This window comes from Cyprinus carpio, chromosome B6 (genome assembly GCF_018340385.1).
Source record: "Cyprinus carpio isolate SPL01 chromosome B6, ASM1834038v1, whole genome shotgun sequence".
Taxonomy (NCBI): domain Eukaryota; kingdom Metazoa; phylum Chordata; class Actinopteri; order Cypriniformes; family Cyprinidae; genus Cyprinus; species Cyprinus carpio.
The window spans coordinates 28,042,325-28,061,880 of NC_056602.1; the positions used below are offsets into that span (position 1 = coordinate 28,042,325).

General features: G+C 35.2%; 1 protein-coding gene across 14 annotated transcripts in view; it reads left to right on the forward strand.

The window, feature by feature from the left end:
* The window catches only part of LOC109075178 (neuron navigator 1-like), a 77,117-nt gene extending 58,675 nt beyond the window's left edge, over positions 1 to 18,442 (forward strand). For 9 of the 14 annotated variants that reach the window (XM_042726617.1, XM_042726619.1, XM_042726622.1 and 6 more), the window contains 17 exons: positions 148 to 231; positions 765 to 876; positions 992 to 1,113; positions 1,263 to 1,271; positions 2,316 to 2,476; positions 2,574 to 2,733; positions 3,457 to 3,637; positions 3,744 to 3,835; positions 4,466 to 4,561; positions 4,675 to 4,843; positions 7,016 to 7,251; positions 8,850 to 9,004; positions 9,093 to 9,164; positions 10,119 to 10,315; positions 10,429 to 10,547; positions 10,665 to 10,862; positions 14,578 to 18,442. In XM_042726617.1, coding sequence (XP_042582551.1) covers positions 148 to 231; positions 765 to 876; positions 992 to 1,113; positions 1,263 to 1,271; positions 2,316 to 2,476; positions 2,574 to 2,733; positions 3,457 to 3,637; positions 3,744 to 3,835; positions 4,466 to 4,561; positions 4,675 to 4,843; positions 7,016 to 7,251; positions 8,850 to 9,004; positions 9,093 to 9,164; positions 10,119 to 10,315; positions 10,429 to 10,547; positions 10,665 to 10,862; positions 14,578 to 14,664 — 2,250 coding nt within the window. In that variant the 3' untranslated portion in view covers positions 14,665 to 18,442. The remainder of the gene's footprint in view (positions 1 to 147; positions 232 to 764; positions 877 to 991; positions 1,114 to 1,262; positions 1,272 to 2,315; positions 2,477 to 2,573; positions 2,734 to 3,456; positions 3,638 to 3,743; positions 3,836 to 4,465; positions 4,562 to 4,674; positions 4,844 to 7,015; positions 7,252 to 8,849; positions 9,005 to 9,092; positions 9,165 to 10,118; positions 10,316 to 10,428; positions 10,548 to 10,664; positions 10,863 to 14,577) is intronic. The other 5 variants (XM_042726626.1, XM_042726620.1, XM_042726621.1 and 2 more) reach the window with 1 other exon arrangement.
* The last annotated feature ends 1,114 nt before the right edge of the window (positions 18,443 to 19,556 follow it).

Consider the following 19,556-nt stretch of genomic DNA (forward strand, 5'->3'; position numbering starts at 1 on the left):
CCACAGCTGTTCTCGATTCCCGTCCTTTCCCGTCACACTTTCCCAGCCCAAATGGAGACACACATGAGTGTGTGTGTGTGTGTGTGTGTGTGTAATGATCAGTAGTGTATGTCAGACACTAACCTGCACCTGTCTCTGTGTCTGCAGGCTAACCTGGTGGCAGCGTTTGAGCAGAGTCTGGCCCTCATGACGGCGCGACTGCAGAGTCTGTCAGTCACTTCTGAGCAGAAGGTCAGTGTACAGAAACAACATGCTGTTAGATTTGACATTGTAAAATTTGTGCATTTGCCTACTATATCAAAATTATTATTGAAATCAGCAAATCAGCATATCAGAATGATTTCTGAAGGATTATGTGACACGGAAGACTGGAGTAATGATGCTGAAAATTCCGCTTTGATCACAGGAATAAATTTTACAATTTACAATTTTACGTTACAAAATATTCAAATGAAAATCAGTTATTTTAAATGTCATTCTTCTGACTTCTTTCAAAAACTGGTTATATGCAAATTGACTGTTATTAGAATTTTAAATACTAAACAGTTAAATCTGTGTAATAATGTGAGTACTGTTAGTCTCATCAGTAGGAAGTCACAGGGATGCACAAAACACACAAATGGCACCATTTCATTAAAACCGACACCAAAAACAGCTTGTGTTAGGTTGGTTTGTGTTTGTTTGTGAAGAGTTTTCTTTTCAACAGTGGAATCAGATATGTTTGTGTTTTAACATTCAGTTATATCTTTGGCTTATCATTTCAGGATTCTGAGCTACAGGACCTAAGGGAAACCATAGAAGTCTTAAAGGTCAAGAACACAGAAGCCCAGTCCATCATTCAAGGGGCCCTCAATGTCCCCGAAACCACACCCAAAGGTATATATAAGTACATTTATTCCTTATTTTTGTGCATAAGGCTTTCTTCATGGTTTTTAGACTTTTTTTAGACTTGATGGAAGTTCGTGCTAAATGAAAGCTGATTTCCCCTCAGAGCTGCAGATCGACCGGCAGAACTCGTCAGAGAGCATCTCCAGTCTGAACAGCATCACCAGTCACTCCAGCGCCGGCAGCCTGAAGGAGCAGGAGGCCAAGAAGAAGAAGAAGAAGAGCTGGGTGAGGATGGTTTTATCCTGGGTTCAGGCTGGTCCAGGCTGCTCGTTTAGCTGATCTAGTGTGTGTTTAATGTAGATGGTCTGTTTCAGTGTTGTGATTAAGTATGACTGTGATCTCTTCCCTACGCTTCCCTGCTCCCTATTTCACAGGTCTATGAGGTGAGTCGTTTTCCCAGCCCATCCCATCCACATCCGTAACAATCACAACATACTTGAAACTTTTGAAGAAACAATCAATATCTTCTTTGCCATTATATCATGTGGTCAAAAACTCAGTCAATAAGTCTCAGCAAATTAAAATTGTACAGTATAGTCTGAAATGGATGCTTTCAGGTTTAGAATCTGATGAATTTGTGTTTTAGTAGTATGCAATTCAATATTAATAGATGTATTGACTGGAAAATTAATGTAACACATGATGTTCCAGGTGTCCTATTACTCTCCATCATTTCATGCATTCTTTAACTGTTTGATGTGCTTTGTGATTAATACTGTCATAATTAATGCCTGAGATAAGCATTATATTATAAAACTTTACAGGGTGAACACCATATTTAATTTAACGTGTTAATTAACTATTTTTGATATACTGTTATAGTATTTCTCAATTTTTGAATTATCATTTGTTGTTATATTTTTCAGTTAATTTAATTTATAATTAATTTCTTATTTTATTTTAGTAATTTTGTTATGTGCTTTTCTCAGTTTTATTAGTTGTTGGGGTTTTTATATTTCTATATAACTTTAATTTATTATTATTTCAGTGTCATTTTTGGGGTTTTAATACTCTTTCTTTCAGTTAACTGCCAAAGAAACACATTTAATTTTATTTTAAGTTTACATTTCATTTAATGCTTATATTTTATTTTATATTTCAGTTGAAAGTAATTCCAGTTTTAGTTTTAGTTAACATTAACACTGCTGAGAAATTCGTTACATTGTACTACCAATGCTAATTGAATACTTTGCTTGAAAATTATGAAGCTTGTTGGATCATTTTAGCTAAAATTCATTGTTAAGATGTGCCATCATAAACACTTCAAATCATATATGCCTCCACTGTGACTGTGTTTTGCTGTTTGCTGCCATTGTGAATCCAAACCATCTATACAAACACTGTGAATTCATACTTGTTTTTAAAAGACTCTCAATATGAAGTAGTCTTTAGTTGAGCATTGACCCTCATTTCTGCTCTACATATAGCTGAGGAGCTCCTTCAACAAGGCCTTCAGTAAAAAGGGATCCAAAGCACCATACGCAGATATAGAGGAGATCGCAACGCCGGTCACATCCGCCCCATCTTCACCCAAAATCCAACATAACGTGGATAACGCCTCCGCAAAGGCCTCGACTTCAACATCAGGGTAAGAAATGCGATTGTTGATGTTCTTCACAAGATGATTTGAATAATTCATCGTCCACCTTTCATTGTTGCATGTTTGATGTTTGTGTTTACGGCAGATCGTGTGAAGGCCCTGAGGACACTGAGCATGAAGAGAAAGTGGTGTCAGAGTTACGCTCGGAACTGTGGGAGAAGGAGCGCAAGCTGACGGACATCCGTCTGGAGGCGCTGAGCTCCGCCCATCAGCTGGAGCAGCTGCAGGAGGCCATGACCAACTTGAGTTTGTGTGTGTGTGTGTGTGTGTGTGTTTGTGTGTGTGTGTGTGTGTGTGTGTGTGTGTGTGTGTGTGGTGTGTGTGTGTGTGTGGTGTGTGTGTGTGTGTGTGTGTGTGTTTGAGAGACACTGTACAGGTGAATACAAATTCATGAGCGGGCTTATATTTGACTGTAAAACTGATTTCAAGCCTCAGATTTTAATTGGTTGTCTACATGAGGGTTTTGTGTAATTGCTTTTGGCTGCAAAAAATAAAATGTAAAATTAAATTAACTAAATAATAATAATAATTGTAAATTATAATTTATATATTTGAATGTATTATTATTGTTATCATTATTATATTGGTGTACTGGTTAGTTATTAATAATACAAAAAAATAAATAATTGCAAGTGATATATTTAAATATATTATTATTATTATATTATTATTATTATTTAACACGTTGTTTATCTGTGTTATATAGGTGTTAGTTATTAACAATAAAAATAATTTTACATTTATTGTTATTGTATTATTATTGCTGTTGTTGTTATCTAATATGTATAATTTATTTAATACTAATCATTTTAAAATATGTAAAATTATATGAGATATATATTAAAATTATTATTATTATTATTATTATTTAGGCACACTGGTTAATAATAATAATAATAATAATAAAATTGACATTAAATGTGTAATACTTGGGTTTCTTCATTTAAGTTCCTTAACAAATGCATTGACAGATGACGGTGGAAAACCTGAAGGCGGAGAATGACCAGCTGAAGACGGGTGGCCCCTCCTCCAGACCTCCGAGCTCCACCTCCCAGTCCTCTGGGCTCGGTTCATTGGGCGTCTCATCACCACGGCAATCGGTGTCGTCTTTCGGCAAAACCGGCATGGGACAAAATGAGCCTTACCCAGGTCACACATTTACACACAGAGATTTCATGCATGAAATGTGGAGCTCTCACATCCAAACGCTCTTGAATTCTACACTTTCTCACTGTAGTTGTTGTTCATCTCACAGATGTCTTTCAAAGCCCCACCACGACTTTGCAGAAGGACGAAAGTCTGGTCAGAGTGTTGGTTCGCATACCCAATCAGCACCTATTCAAAGACGTGAGTGCTTTACACAAGCATCTTCATCCTGATGAGTCAGCTGATCATGTATGGTACATTATAAAACAGATAGCTCTGATTACAAATTCTGACTTGTATTATTTTTATTCACTATATTATATATTATATAATATATTTATAAATATTTTGAATTAGATTTTATTTTTATAATTTTAGTTTAAGATTTAGTCATTTTGATGTGTGCTTTGACATTTTAATTATATGTAGTCTTAATAAAAAAAAAGTATTCCTTTTTGAATAATTTGGTTTTACTTTTTAATTTTATTTTTTTTTAGTTTTTTTTTCTATTCTTTTTTGTTTAGTTTTTTTTTAAATATTTGTTTTATTTCAGCTATATTTAAGTTAACAAAAATATTATTACATTATATCATTTTATATATTTTTTTATATTGTTGTTTGTTATATTTGTAATATTTAAAAAATAACCTTTAATAAAATAAAGAAAATATTACTATTTAATAATTACTTTTTACATTTAAAAAACTTAAAATAAATATTGAATGTAATTTTAAAAAATAATTAATTGTAATTAATAAGTTGTTTCACAACTACAAAAAAACCTGATCTACTTTACATTTTAAAGCTCATTTGAAAGTGTCTCATTCATAGGAGGTGAAACAGCTGGAGTTTTTCATTGGCACGGTTAAAATCAGCGGACGGACCGACTGGTTTTCTCTGGACTCTGCAGTTATCCAGGCTTTTAAAGTGAGTGCCCTCTGCAGTCTTCTGAGGGACAGAAACATCCACACATTTAGACACAAAACCAATCACACTTTGAGAATGTGAAGCGCTCTTCTCCTGTCACCGTGTGTCTGTAGGAGTATTTAGCGGTGGTGGACCCCGGCTCCAGCCTCGCTCTCTCTCAGGACTCCATCTACAGCTACAGCCTGAGCCATCTGAAGAGGGTTCTGGGAGCGCAGCCTCCGGAGACGCCTCCTGTGCGCCTCTACAGCAAAGGCTCCTCCTGCATCAGCGTGACTCTGAAAGGTCAGTGTGTTGAGACTGCTGGATCACAGTGGAACCGTACATGTACATGTCCATCTCCAATCTTCTACTGTAGGTACTGAGTCACCTCGAGACATACACTTAATACTGTTTAATGAACACAACTGAAATGTGAACATGTCATGTACATCATCAGTTTTATTATATATATAAGTATAATATGTGACCCTGGACCAGTCATAAGGGTCAATTTTTCGAAAATGAGATTTATACATCATATGAAAGCTGAATAAATAAGGATCATTAATGTATGGTTTGTTAGGATCGGACAATATTTGGCCGAGATACAATGATTTGAAAATCTGGAATCTGAGGGTGCAAAAAAAAGCACCTTTAAAGTTGTCCAAATGAAGTTCTTAGCAATGCATATTACTAATCAAAAATTAAGTTTTGATATATTTATGGTAGGAAATTTACAAAATATCTTCATGGAACATGGTCTTTACTTATTATCCTAATGATTTTTGGCATAAATAAAAAACAATAATTTTGACCCATACAATGTATTTTTGGCTATTGCTACAAATATACCCCAGCGACTTAAGACTGCTTTCGTGCTCCAGGGTCACATATGGTTTTATTAAAATAAATAAAAAATAAATATTATATATATATATATAATATATATAATATATATATATTATATATGTATATGTATAATATTTTTTTATTTTTTATTTTTGTATTTTTTTTTTTTTTTTACTTCATTTTAATTTTTTTTTTTAATTATCATTATTATTATGATTATTAGTAGTAGTTGTAGTGCTACTACTACTACTAATAATAATAATATTACTTTTACATATTTTATATATTATTTTTATTGTTATATTTTACATGAAATAAATGCTTAATTGTGGACAATATTATGCTTTATTCCCCGTATCTGAAATTCCTTCCTTTTACATTGACAATTTCAAACACTTTCAAGTTGTTTTACTGTCTGTAAGCTAGTAAAGGCTCTGACACAATTTTTCAGTATTTTTCCACATAAAATGTAAGCCATTATTTTCAGATTTCCATCTTCAGTAACCATCAACAAACAATGTAAATACCCACAGGCAGCGCTGCAGTGTGAATGAAATATTTTTATAGCTCACATCCCCAGAGAAGAGCAATATAGCGCTAATGTTTCTGACTGTAACAGCAGCCAGCAGGAGGTGTGATTGAACAGCAGATCCACAATCCCATCATTCCTGAGCTCTCAGTCTGATATGTGATCCAGGGAATCGGGGCCATTACCCAGACTCCTCTGGGCTTGGTCTAGGTGTTATTTTAAGCACAGACTGCAATTCAGAGATGTTTATTGAGGTGGTGTGACGCTATAGACCACCCAGACTAAAGAAAACACACTCATTTGCCTGTTCTCTCGCTCGAAGAAGAAGAAAATGTGTGTTCCCTTGTTTCTGGGTGTAATTTCTTCCTGTACTGCATTGAATTAATTATTTAAATACTTTATTTAGTTTAAAAAAAAAAAATCATCTTACATCAGAAACATTTAAAAAAAAAGAAAAAACATGTCTTATAGATTAATGGTTACATTAGTCATGGTTATATTAGCATTATCAGTCTGGATAGTGTGACATTATAAACATATAATGCAATGGTGTATTTTTTCCCATTGATACTGTACATTTAACTATTATTTCTATTGCACATTATATTGTTTTGATGCTTGACATCACTTGTGAAATTGAAAACAGCATGCAAAAATACATAGCAGCTACAATAATAAAAAAGTGGTTATTTGTTTGAGCCAAAAGGTTCCTTGATTTTTACTTTGGATAAAATTTTATTTATATTTATATACTTTTATTTTAAATAATGATGATAATAATATTTATTATTATATAAAAAGCTTACATTTATATTAGTAAATCTATATTAGAAATAACCACAATAAACCTTTAGCTTACTCTAATTCAATCTGTAAATAAAAAGCTTGTTAATATTCCTACACTCACATATATATAGGGGTTATTCTACTATATTAAAAAGTCACAATAAACCTAGCTTACTCTTGAAACTCAGCAAATTGCTTGTAGATGTCAGTCATTTGTTGCTTTGGATAAAAGCATGTATAAGACTAGTATCGTAAGACATGTTATCTGTATTGTACTGATTTTGACATTTCACTGTTTGCCCTGACTGCAGGACTGAAGGAGAAGTGTGTGGACGTTCTGGTGTTTGAGACGCTCATCCCCAAGCCCATGATGCAGCATTACATCAGTCTGCTGCTCAAGCACCGGCGCTTGATCTTATCCGGCCCCAGCGGCACAGGCAAGACCTACCTCACCAGCCGCCTCGCCGAGTACCTGGTGGAGCGCAGCGCTCGAGAGGTTACGCCCGCCATCACCACCACCTTCAACATGCACCGCCAGTCCTGCAAGGTACACAGACAAGATATTCACATTCATAGATCTTATTTTTGCTCATCATGCTTAAGACCATTCATATTCAGTAATATCAGATTAGAACACAACTTTTGATCTTCTCTAGTACAACTGATGAACTTTGATGACACTCTTTTGTCTGTTTAACGTAGTATCCTGAAAAAATTTACACATCAATAATAATCACAAATGTCTCTTAACTCTTTCCCTGCCATTGACGAGTTATCTCGTCATTTAGAAGACAACACTTCCCTACCATTGACGAGTTTTTATGGCTTTTCGTGTTTTCACTGTTATACACTTGGGGGCGCTATTACACATCTTCTGAACGAGTACAAAACCTCCCGAACAAAAACACACGTGAACAGGACGGAGAAACTAGCGATCTCTTATGTAAACAGATGCATGTGATCATCAGCAATAGACAGCATATGAATGAAAACTACATAATGTTATGAAGTAAAATGATGATCCAGGAAGTGGTGTAGGCCTATGTCTGTGCAAGCTTTGGAGGTGTTTACTGGATTTATGCTTTGATAATCGTACTGAATATTATCCAGATGTAGTTTTTGATAAAAATGTGATTTTCTCACCTTTTTGCTCAAAATTATACATTTTTATGAAACCTACCTATATTCAAGTGTTGATTTAAAAAAAAATAATGCTTTAAGCTGGAATAAAACAGATTTTTTTTTTTGTTTAAAAGTAGAGGCTTTGATCTTTATTTTGGTGTATTGCATATTCAAATATTCAAACAGCAAAATGTACTGTAGGCCATCAAATTTTAGTGAAAATCATCAAAATCGCTGGCGGTGGCTGACAACTTTCTTCAAAAATGCTGGCGGGGAAAGAGTTAAACAACAAATTAGCATATAAGAAGGATCATGTGACACTTAAGACTGGAGTAATGATGATGAAATTCAGTGTTGAGTCACAATTTAAAATATATTCAAATACAAAACTTTTATTTGAAATTGTAAAAATATTTCACAATATTACTGTTTTTGCTGTATTTTGGATCAAATAAATGCAGGCTTGGTGAGCAGATTATATGAAAATATTATATGAAAATATTTTTTAATATACATAAATAACAAAACACTTAAACCATAACGGACCCCTGTCTTGCTCTTGAAACTTGCCATTGTGAGTAGTGAGACTTACAGTGTGATTCAAATTATAGCTGAATCAAATCTGTTTCATAATTGGTGACCTTTGCAACACTGACGTTGTTATTGAACTAAATTAAATCAACACTGAACTGAATTGAGCTGCAGAATGACACCGTTGTCTTCTGTAGAGCTGAATATTGTGCCAATTTCCATTATTAGAAGATATTATTATAAAGATAAACTATTATAAAGATATTTTAAAATGAGCAAAACACAGTTGTCATAATGAATAAATGAATTATGACACTGTTGTCTTCTGTACAGCTGAAATTTGTTTCATAACTGATGTATTTTGCAAAATTGCCAGTGTTATTTTCTTGTTTGTTATTGTGAATCTGCTTTAAAACAGTGTTGCAAAAAGTGCTCTATATAAATATATGTGATTCGACCTCTGACTGTGTTTTTGTCTGTTTATCCCAACAGGACCTTCAGCTCTATCTGGCCAATCTGGCCAATCAGATCGATCGGGAGAGCAGCACAGCTGAGATCCCATTGGTTGTCATCTTGGATGATGTGCATGATGCAACATCCCTCAGTGAACTTGTTAATGGTGCTTTAACCTGTAAATATCATAAATGGTGAGTCTAGGAAAGTCTACACTAAAATGACTAGTGGGTTTCTCAGTCATCTTAAAGTGTCAAGAGCTGTTTCGTTTCTCTTTCTCAGTCCATATATAATAGGGACAACCAATCAGCCAGTGAAGATGACCCCTAACCATGGCTTACACCTCAGCTTCAGGTTGGTACTAACATACACAAGATCCTTTTAGCTTCCTGTCGAGTGTCAGTGAGGAACAGCTGGGACGTGTTGCCCCTCCTGCTTTTGTTTTCATTGTCGCTTTGGGTGACACTAACATGTGCTTGCCTTTTCACTACCTATATACTGCAAAAGGATGCCTAACCTTTACATTTTATAGTGTTAAAATGTACATTTTATTATGCCTTATTCTGTATGGCCGGGCTCGCGTTTTCAACAAATGAAAAACCACAATTCTAAGCACAGAAGTGCTAGTTTTCGCTCGTCTCTTTTTTCAAACATAAAATATAACAAATATCAAATAATGTCACTATAAATAAAAGTTGCATGTCCATTTGGTCATTTATTTGACAAGTAGTTATGATAAGCAGGGTAATATACCGTCAGCTGGTCTTTATTGCAAAAAAAAATGTGGATTTTAAGGATAAGGTGAGAAACTCTTCAATGTGTTTGGAGTTTATTTTTACACAATGACTGGCTGACTGTACCTTAACTTTTGTATTTTTACACACACATTTATGATATATTAGGGTTTAATGTTAGCAAATGAGATATACAGAAATTTGCTGAAAGGAATTTTTTTGTGAAATATTTACTTAATTTAAATGTAATTTATTCTTGTGATCAAAGCTGAATTTTCAGCGTCATTACTCCAGTCTTCAGTGTCACGTGATCCTTCAGAAATCATTCTAATATGCTGATTTATTGTTTAAGAAGCGTCTCTTCTCTTGCTCTTTACTGTTTTTGTGGACATCTCGTTTTTCAAGATTTTGCTTAACAATAGAATTTTTTGGCACATTATAAATACCTTTCCGCTCACTTTTGATCAGTTTAATGCATCCTTGCTAAAACTATTAATAAAAAGTGAGCCCAAACTTTTGAATGGTCCTCTATTTATCAGTTTTCATATTTGTTTTACATGTTTCCTCTTTACAGGATGGTGATGTTTTCCAATAACGTTGAGCCAGCAAACGGATTCCTGGTACGTTACCTGCACAGAAAGCTAATGGAAGCTGAAGATCCCAGGAGCGTGAAGAATGAAGATCTGCTGCGGGTGCTGGACTGGGTGCCCAGACTCTGGTACCACCTCCACACCTTCCTGGAGAAACACTGCACCTCTGATTTTCTCATTGGTAATTTCCATTTTTATATCGGCACCATATTGGATGATTTGGACATAGCACAGCTTGATGTGCCTAATTCAGGGAGCATTTCATCAATGTGTGTCCAATCTGTGTTGCTGTAGGTCCCTGCTTCTTCTTGTCCTGTCCAGTAACAGTAGAGGAATTCCGCACGTGGTTTATCGATCTTTGGAATCACTCAATCATCCCGTACCTGCAGGAAGGAGCCAAAGATGGCATTAAGGTGGGTCAAAGTATCCCAAACCTGAAGATAAATTTAACCTGTCAGTCAGAATGCCACTTCCTAACTTTTCAAGTAAACAGTTTCTGGTTGAATCAGTGTAAATATGTGTGTCTGCAGGTTCATGGGCAGAAGTCGGTGTGGGAGGATCCGGTGGAGTGGGTCAGAGGATCTCTGCCCTGGCCGTCTGCTCAGCAAGACCAGGCCAAACTCTTCCACCTGCCTCCCCCGAGCACAGGCCCCGGCAGCCCAAACCAGGCAGGAGACGATCGGCCACATAAGGAGACGCCGCCCAGCTCCGTCGAGTCAGATCCACTGGTCAGTGTGTGGATTAGGGCTTCCAGCGTTAATAAAAGAATTTATTTAAATCTATACATTTTCTGTGTATATATATATAGATATATATACACGATAGAGAGTAGATTTTCCGAAGTGCGTTTTTGAAGCCTTCAGTAGGGCGGAGACGGCCATCTCCATCTTGGCATCGCGTCACAGCGCATCACTCCCGTATAATTGATATTATGTAAACAAAGACTTTTATTTTGGATGCAATTTATCGTTTGACAGCACTTGAAGTGTAAGCAGCGGTAATCCACCTGTCACTCAAGTGGCCACGCCCTTAATTATGCAGAATTTAAAGGCTTTAACTCAAGTGGCCACGCCCTTTTTTATGAAGAATTTTAAGGCTTTTAGGATTTGTCATGAAGGGTAAAATTAGCTATATAGACCAAAATCTTTTTGAACCAGGCTGTAAACATGTTTATTTCTGCTGTAAAGTTGGGCATTTTAACATGGGGAGTCTGTGGGATTGAATCTCTTTTGCAGCCAGCCTCTAGCGGCCAGTTGACGAATTACAGTTTAAGTTATTTCCTTGTTGGCTTCACGAGAGAGAGCGGGAGGTTGCCGCTTGATATATGTGTGTGGTTGAATGTTTTTTGATTACAGTTTAAGTTATTTCAGTAGTGCTACGGGCTGATGGCTTCCATGCCACTCCCTCACTGATGCTGTGGAGTTTGTGCTGACGGGAGCACCCACCAAGTACTGAGTGCAGAAATGAACATACTTTAAAGAACTTTTCATACAGACCCTTTTTTCGATTGATCTAAAGGAAATATTTCAAATATTTTTTTGAGACATTGGGTTTTATGTGAACTTTCATGAGCTGTAAGCTCTTATCATCAAAATAAAAACAAAAAACTCTTGAAATGTTTTACTTTACATGTATGAATCTAGAATATATGAACAAAAGTTTCACATTTTTTTTTGAATAAGTTACAAAAAATTTTATTATATGTATGTTTAAATGAATCTGTTATGAAATATGTTGTAACAGACACTGTAATTGAATATATTTTAACAAATAGAAATTTATAATTTAAAGTTAATTTAAAACTGCATTATGTGCAATTTACATGTTTGCATAATATTTTTAAGTGGAGTGTTGATTATTATTTTAAAATAAATAGTAATTAAATTTTAAGTTTGGGTTAAGTTGTTATTTGTAATCTCTCATAATGTAAAAAAGGCCTCCCTAAAGTTAAAGCATTAACTGAGGTAGATTTTTATCACTAAGAAAAATTTTAATTATAACTGAATGTATTTAGAGAAAGAGCAAACCCATTGTCTATTTAAAAAAAAAAAGTTTTTTCCTTCCGATGTACCAAAATCATACCAATGCGTCACATTAAAGCTGGGAACATACCGAACCGTCATTTTTGTGTACCAATATAGTATATTATATACTTATATATTATATATATATATACTATATATATAATGATATATATATATATAATATATATATACCAACATGTATATGAAACTGCAAAGATTCTGTGTGATATTAAACATGTGAAGGACCAAAGTAATTATATTAAATCTGAAAAAAAAAAAAAAAAAAAAATATATATATATATATACTAATATATAGACACACACACACGACGGCCTTGCGAAAGTAATTCATACCCCTTCATTTTTTTCCCCTTTTTGTTATGTTGCTGCCATTATGTTAAATTGCTTTAAATTACTTTTGTTTACTTTTTTTTGCTTTTTGCTTTTTTTTTACTTTTTTTACTCACATCATTGTACAATGATGTGAGTAAAAACTCCATACACTATAATGGCAAAGCAAAAAAAACAGGCTTTTAACATCTTTGCAAATTTTTAAAAAAATAAGAAACTTAAATTATTCCATTGCATAAGTATTCAAACCCCTTATCTGGGACAGTTGAAATTTAGCTCTGGAGCTAATTGCTTGTAGATGTTACTACATTCAAGTGAAGTTAACCTGTGGCAAATTCAATTGAATAGGTGTGATTTGGAAAGGCACACATGTGATAATAATAGGTCTAACAAAACATTTTACTGAATAGGTGTGATTTGGAAAGGTGATAATAAAAAATAGAGGTAAATTAAATTGTTATATTAATGGTTTAAATAAATAAATAGGGGAAGAGTTTAGAAAAAAAATTCTGCTGCATTGAAGGTTCACAGAATCACATAGCCTCCATTATCCATAATGGAAGACATTTTGAACAACTAGAACTCTTCCTAGGGCTGGCCTCCTGGCCAAAGTGAGCAATTGATGGAGAAGGGCCTTGGTTAGACTGGTGACCAAGAAGCTGATGGTCACTCTAGTTGAGCTCCATGATCATACGCAGATGGGAGAAACCTCGAAAAGGACAAACATCACTGCAACACTCCACCGATCTGGGCTTTATGTTGGTGTGGCCAGACTCAATCTTCTCCTCAGTGAAGACACGCAAAAACACACTTGGAGTTAGCAAAAAAGCACCTAAAGGACCCTCAGACTGTGAGAAACAATATTGTTTGTTATGTTGTATGTTTTTTTTAAGCATCATGTTTGAAGGAAACCAGCTCTGTTCATCACGACTGTGAGAGCATCCCAAAAGTAAAGTGTGCTGGTAGCAGCCTCATGCTGTGGGCTGTTTTTCAGCGGCAGGGATCGAGGGACTGGTCAGAGTAGAAGAAAAGCTCAATGCACCAAAATATTGAGATAACCTTAATGAAAACCCAGTCCAGAGCATTTTAAACCTCAGACTGGACAGAAGGTTCACCTTCCAACAGGACAGTGACCCTAAGCACACAGCAAGAGTGGCTTATAGACAACTCTGTGAATGTCCTTGAGTGGCCCATCCACAGCCTGAGCTTGAACCCAATCAAATATTTCTGGAGAAACCTGAAAATGTGTGTCTGCCCCCATCCAACCTGACAGAGCATGAGAGGTGAAGAGATGAGGAGAAGAATGGAAGATAATTGCCAAATGCTGATGGACTTGAGGCTGTAAAGGTGCTTCAGCTGAGTACTGAGTTAAGGGGTTGAATACTTATGCAACGTACTTATTTCAGTTTTTTATTTCTAATAAATTTACGAAGTTGTGACAGTTCTGTTTTTGTTTTGTCATTATGGTGTGCAGAGTGTAGATTGATGAGGAAAAAAATTAATAACAAGCAGTTTAACATAAGGCTGCAACATAAAACGTGAAATAAATGAAGGCTTATGAATACTTTTGCAAGACACTGTGTGTGTTTATATATATATGTGTATATATATATATATATATATATATATATATATATATATATATATATATATTTATATACACACTGTAACTAGATATAAGTCTAACTGTAAATATTCCATTTTACATTTATGTTCATATTTGTATCTGTACTTAATATGAAGCAATTTATTCATCACAATTTTAATAGACTTATTACAACTAATTACAATTTATGTATTTTTTATAACATACACTTTTATCAGAACACAAGTATTTTTGTGGTGACATTGGAAATCAAAATTTTATATAAAGCTTTTTTTCAAAGGCAATAAATACAACTATATGAGTTATACAGTATAATTAACTTTAATATATGCACAATTCAAACCTTAGTTCATTCCTTAGTGGATAAACATTTATTAAAACGAGGAAGTACTAAATATATATTTAATGGCTTCCCCATATCTCATTATTTTCTTGTTCCTGTAATCTCCGCTCCTTTTCCAGATGGCTATGCTGTTGAAACTACAAGAGGCTGCCAATTACATCGAGTCACCAGAGAAAGAATCAGATCCAAAACTCCCTCCTCTCTGAACATGTCCTCCATCTCTCCTGCCGCCCATGTCCAGCTCCAAACTCCACACCTGCAGATGACACTGTACTGTTACTATAAATGCTGTCAGTGCATTTCACCCACTCTTTTATTATATTATTCATCCCACCTTTCTTATATCAGTGGAATGTCCCTTACAGAAAAGCACTGTGGTGGTACCGTGGTTCAGTGATGCTATCAGATGGTAATACCGTGGTACTTTCTCATATGGGTAGTTGATTTGTTCTGCAGTATTACATGCTATACGACCATTTTAAACAGCATTTTCCTCTTTTAAAGTTATTATGCATGCAGCATGCATGATAATGTATGAGATCTCATGAATCGTAAGACTACACAGAGTATTTGTGCTTGTAAAAATGGATTTGTTGCACCTCAGGACCTTTAAAGTGAACTAGTGATGGCAAAAATAGCGGTTAAAATGGAAGAATCGGTGACCCATTACAGCACATAAAACTACACTTTTCTGTATACATTCTTTTATTTAAACCTTTACAATCTAGTTTAAATATTGGTGGTGATCCATAAAACTGAGTAAATAACATGGTATTATCTTTTTTATTGACCAAACCATGGTAATACCACCACAGCCGGTTCATCTATAGTCAATTTTTGTTTTTACCATGGTACTTTTATGTAAGGGCTTGCAAAAACAATATTTTGTCATGAAATTTAACTCCTTCTCCTAAAAAAAAATGATGAAAATGATCATTTTATAGCACTTCAATCTGCATATTTCAGTTTACGGATGCTTCAGTACGTATGTAATTCTCTTTGCGGGAACTTTTACTGTTCCACTGCTGCCCGTATTAACAACTCAATGATACAGGTGCTAAAATCGCTAGTGCGCAAGTGGTTTCATCTTGTGGTAATGAATAAGAGCCAACATGGGAGATTCTGGGAAATATTATGTCTCACTTAATAATGTAACACTTTACAGGCCACTTTAGCCTATGCTGCTTTTTGTATGTTTCATTTCTTTCACGTTTGAATATGGCCACAGCATAAGCTTTAGTTTAACCCCAGAAACACTTAAGCAGACCACATTACTCCTTTTCTTCCTCTTTCTAACACAGTGAATGCCTTACAACAGATTCTAAGTGTGCTATCATGCTCCCTTTTCACTCTGTAGGGGGCAGAGTTAAGCAAAGCTCAGAAATGTACTTCCATGAATCAAATCTGAATTAAATCAGAAACGAACAGGATGTTGGATTGGATTTTGATTTAAAATAAAAGTGAGAGGAATTTACTAAATTGCAATTAAAAAAAAAAAAATCTCGATGGATTGTGGTTTGTAGAAAACAGTTCAACCTTAAAACTAAACCTGCAGTCTTTGAATTTCATTCACTCTAATTCCTAAAACTTAAATTGAAAGTATGATTCTGCATCCTGTTTCAAAAGGCACTTAACCCTGATAAACTGAAGCTTGTGTTCCCTCAAAAGTTCCCACAGTATACAAAAGCACCTCAGTAACACGCTGTAAAGATCATTTGCATTCGGAGAGACGTCCCCACCACAAACAGACCATTTTGTGCTCTTTGATTTACTGTAATGATACTGTAGAGACGTTTCTCAGCTCAGGGGTTTGGTTATCTCAGGCCTCTAATTAGATTCAATACAGCTACAGTACTTTCTCAGTTACTGCTCTCTTTGTAGCAAATGGTGCAAATGTAGAAAACCAAATATTCAGTATGAGCCTTTTATTTGAAGTACTAGAGACGATCACCCTAATAAAGTGCACACGGATGCGAAGACGAAGATTATTTGGTGCTATTCTGTATCACTATTGGAAAACATGACTTGGTTTAGCAAAAATCGCACTTGAAATCCATTAGCCTTACTCTTGTGGTATTTAAATGGCATCTTTAGGTACAACCAAGTGATCATTTTATTTGTACAATCCTTTTAGTCGTAGTTTTAGAGCTGTAAGCATTAAGTTTCTTTAGACGTAGTTTAACCATCACACTAAAACTCCACCACGATATCGTTATGTCAAAGTAAATCAACCTCCTAATGGTAGTCTAAAAACATATCAAACCTCACGGCATTTCTCTGAACCTTACGATTAATATCAAAGTCGGCAAAGTTCTGTTGAGCACTAACGAGAGTAGTGTACATTACATCCATACATCCTCAGTGCTCACACAGAAGAGGATTCGCTCACAGAAAGCAGTGGTGGACCAGTAATTTCCCATCTCTGTACCTGAAACTAGTATTCAAACATGCATGTGCTGTAGATAAGATCTGGGCTATTAAAGTTAAAATCAAACTCATTCCTTTCTATTCATCTATACTGCATTATCATTACTCTACACAGTGTAAATATGATTTTCGTAGTTCCTTCTACAAGAAATGAGGGATTGTGGAGTCTATTATCCAAATAGAGAGAGACTCGTAATGTTCAAGATGGCAAAATGATTTTGTTATTTTAGCCTCCTTCAGTTGCGCTGCTGCTGCTGCTTCAAGTATAATGTGTGACTTTTATATTTGATTACATTCCAGACATAAGACAGTGTGTCAGTGGCTTTTGTTGCTTATCTGCTGAAGATCCTAGTTGGCCATTTGCAGTTTCATTTTATATCAATATATGCCACTGCAACAAAATATTCCATTTCATAACCGCAGCATGTCGGTGAATTACCACTGATATTGAATCTGGATCAGCGAATAAAGCTAATCATTGAGGGAATAAATCTCATTCCGCCGTTTTCATTGTCAGCAGCTATTCTTTGTTTTAAAAAGACATTTGTTAGTGTGACTAAAGCCGCTGAACACTGTCTGCATCATGTTTCTGGTTATTGTGCCTGTGACCGTGTGATAGCTGTGCTGTGTTGTGCAAAGTCCCATATAATGCGACAATTCAGCAACTTTTTACTCTCTACTTTGTCTGTCCTGGAATGGTAGCGACAGCACATGGATGGTGACTGGTAAAACTGGATTTTTACATTGATTTCACTTTCTGTCGCTCATAAGCTTTGGTTTGTGTCTGCTTCTGTTGCTGTTTTCACTCTTAAATGCACCTTTTTATGTGGACTATATTATTGCAATAATTTGACGTGTGTTAAACAGAGTCAGGAACTCCGTTTGATAAAGACTTTGGGTGATTGTATGCCTTGATGGTGCTGTCTTGAGGTAAGGGTCAAGTGAATGAGAACCTACAGTAGGCCTATATCAGGTGGTGTGCTTTTATGTAAAGTATTTCAGAGGACCAATGAAAAATATAAAGATAATATTACAGATAAAAAGTGGTGAGAAGTTGCTGAATAGTCCCTTCACTTCATGCAATGCTTGATATTGATTCAAAAGTCCATTACTATTGCATAAAAGGTAATATGACAGTAGAAGATGTAAGTTACAATGTGCAATGGGTTTCTAAATGTCGTAAACGCATGTCACCTTTGTGTGAAGCAGAATTACGGATGTGTTCTACCTAATTTGGGGTCATATAAAAGGAATGATATAAGTTTCTTTTTATTGTAATGTTCCCCCAAATGATTGTTTGTACAACTTCATTTCCATTTTGTACAGAACGTTAGAAATGTAAACATTGTACATAGCGTGGCCCTGCATTTGCAACAACAATCATTTAAGAAAAAAACATAGTGTCATTAAGAAATGTGGTTTGTAAGGAAGACTTGTGCTTTTGTTACCGATGGAGTGGCCCAGTACACAGAAACTGGCATGCTTCGGATGTTCGTAATATGACCACCAAGACATTGTCCATCTGTCATAATAAAACCACAACGTTCGTTAACTGTGTTCTTTGTTGTGTCTTATGTTTTCACATGCTTTGAAGTATGCAGAAGTGTTAACTTTTAAACTACCTTTGTTCCTTACCTTTAACATGAAGGCTTATGTTATTTGTTGAATTACATAAGTTTAGTATGTACTTAATTTTCTGCAAAATATAATTTTTATTATTTGTAATCTACCGTTTGCCATTACTGAAGTCTTCCTTCTGCAGTTTATGTAGGCTGCTTAATTTTCTTTATGCAAAATATAAACTTTTTCCCAACTGAAGCACTAAACACTATGCACTTATACATTATATACCTATGCACTATGTACTCAACCATGTAGTGTATGAATTATATAAGGTTAGTTTGTCTGATAGCCCTTCCCTCTTCAGTACATAGGCTAATTAAAGCTGCTACAGTTGAGTGCATGAAGTGTTCAACATTCCACACTTCAGGTGCATCCAAAATCACTAATTAAGCACTATTCTATGATGTTTTGTAGTATAAATAGTGTGAGTATTGTGTTAACGCTAAACATTTCAAAAATAAAAATTGCACTTTAAATACCCGGATGATGCACTTAAGTAATAAAGTGTGGAATGTTGAACGCTCAATTGTTGCAGCTTTAATTACGTAGTGAAGGGGGAGGGTCTATCAAACTCCGTTTATAAATGAAAAAAAAAAAAACGTATATAATTCATACAATACACGGTTGAGTATAATTTATAAGTGCATAGTGTAGTTTACAGTTACTTAAGTGCATCATCCGGGTATTTAAAGTGCACTTTTTCTTTTTGGAATTTTCAGCGTGAGCACACTACAAACACTATACTATGAAACACCATAGAATAGTGCATAAGTACCCAATTTGGGACGCAACTTTTAGGCTACATCTTATCGTTACTAAAGCATTTAATGCAGTTTAAATCTTACCTTTTTATTTTCTGAAATTAAAAATCGGTTTTTAATATGTAGGCTACTTAAAATGCCCCTCGCCCACCCCTCAGTACTCGCACACTTCTTATCGGCAGTGACACTAGACTGAGTACAGTGTATATATACTGCTTAAGTGAGCGTGATGCTGAGAGCCCCGCTCTCTCACTAGTCACTTGAAACTCTGGAGGGGAGGAGTTGAG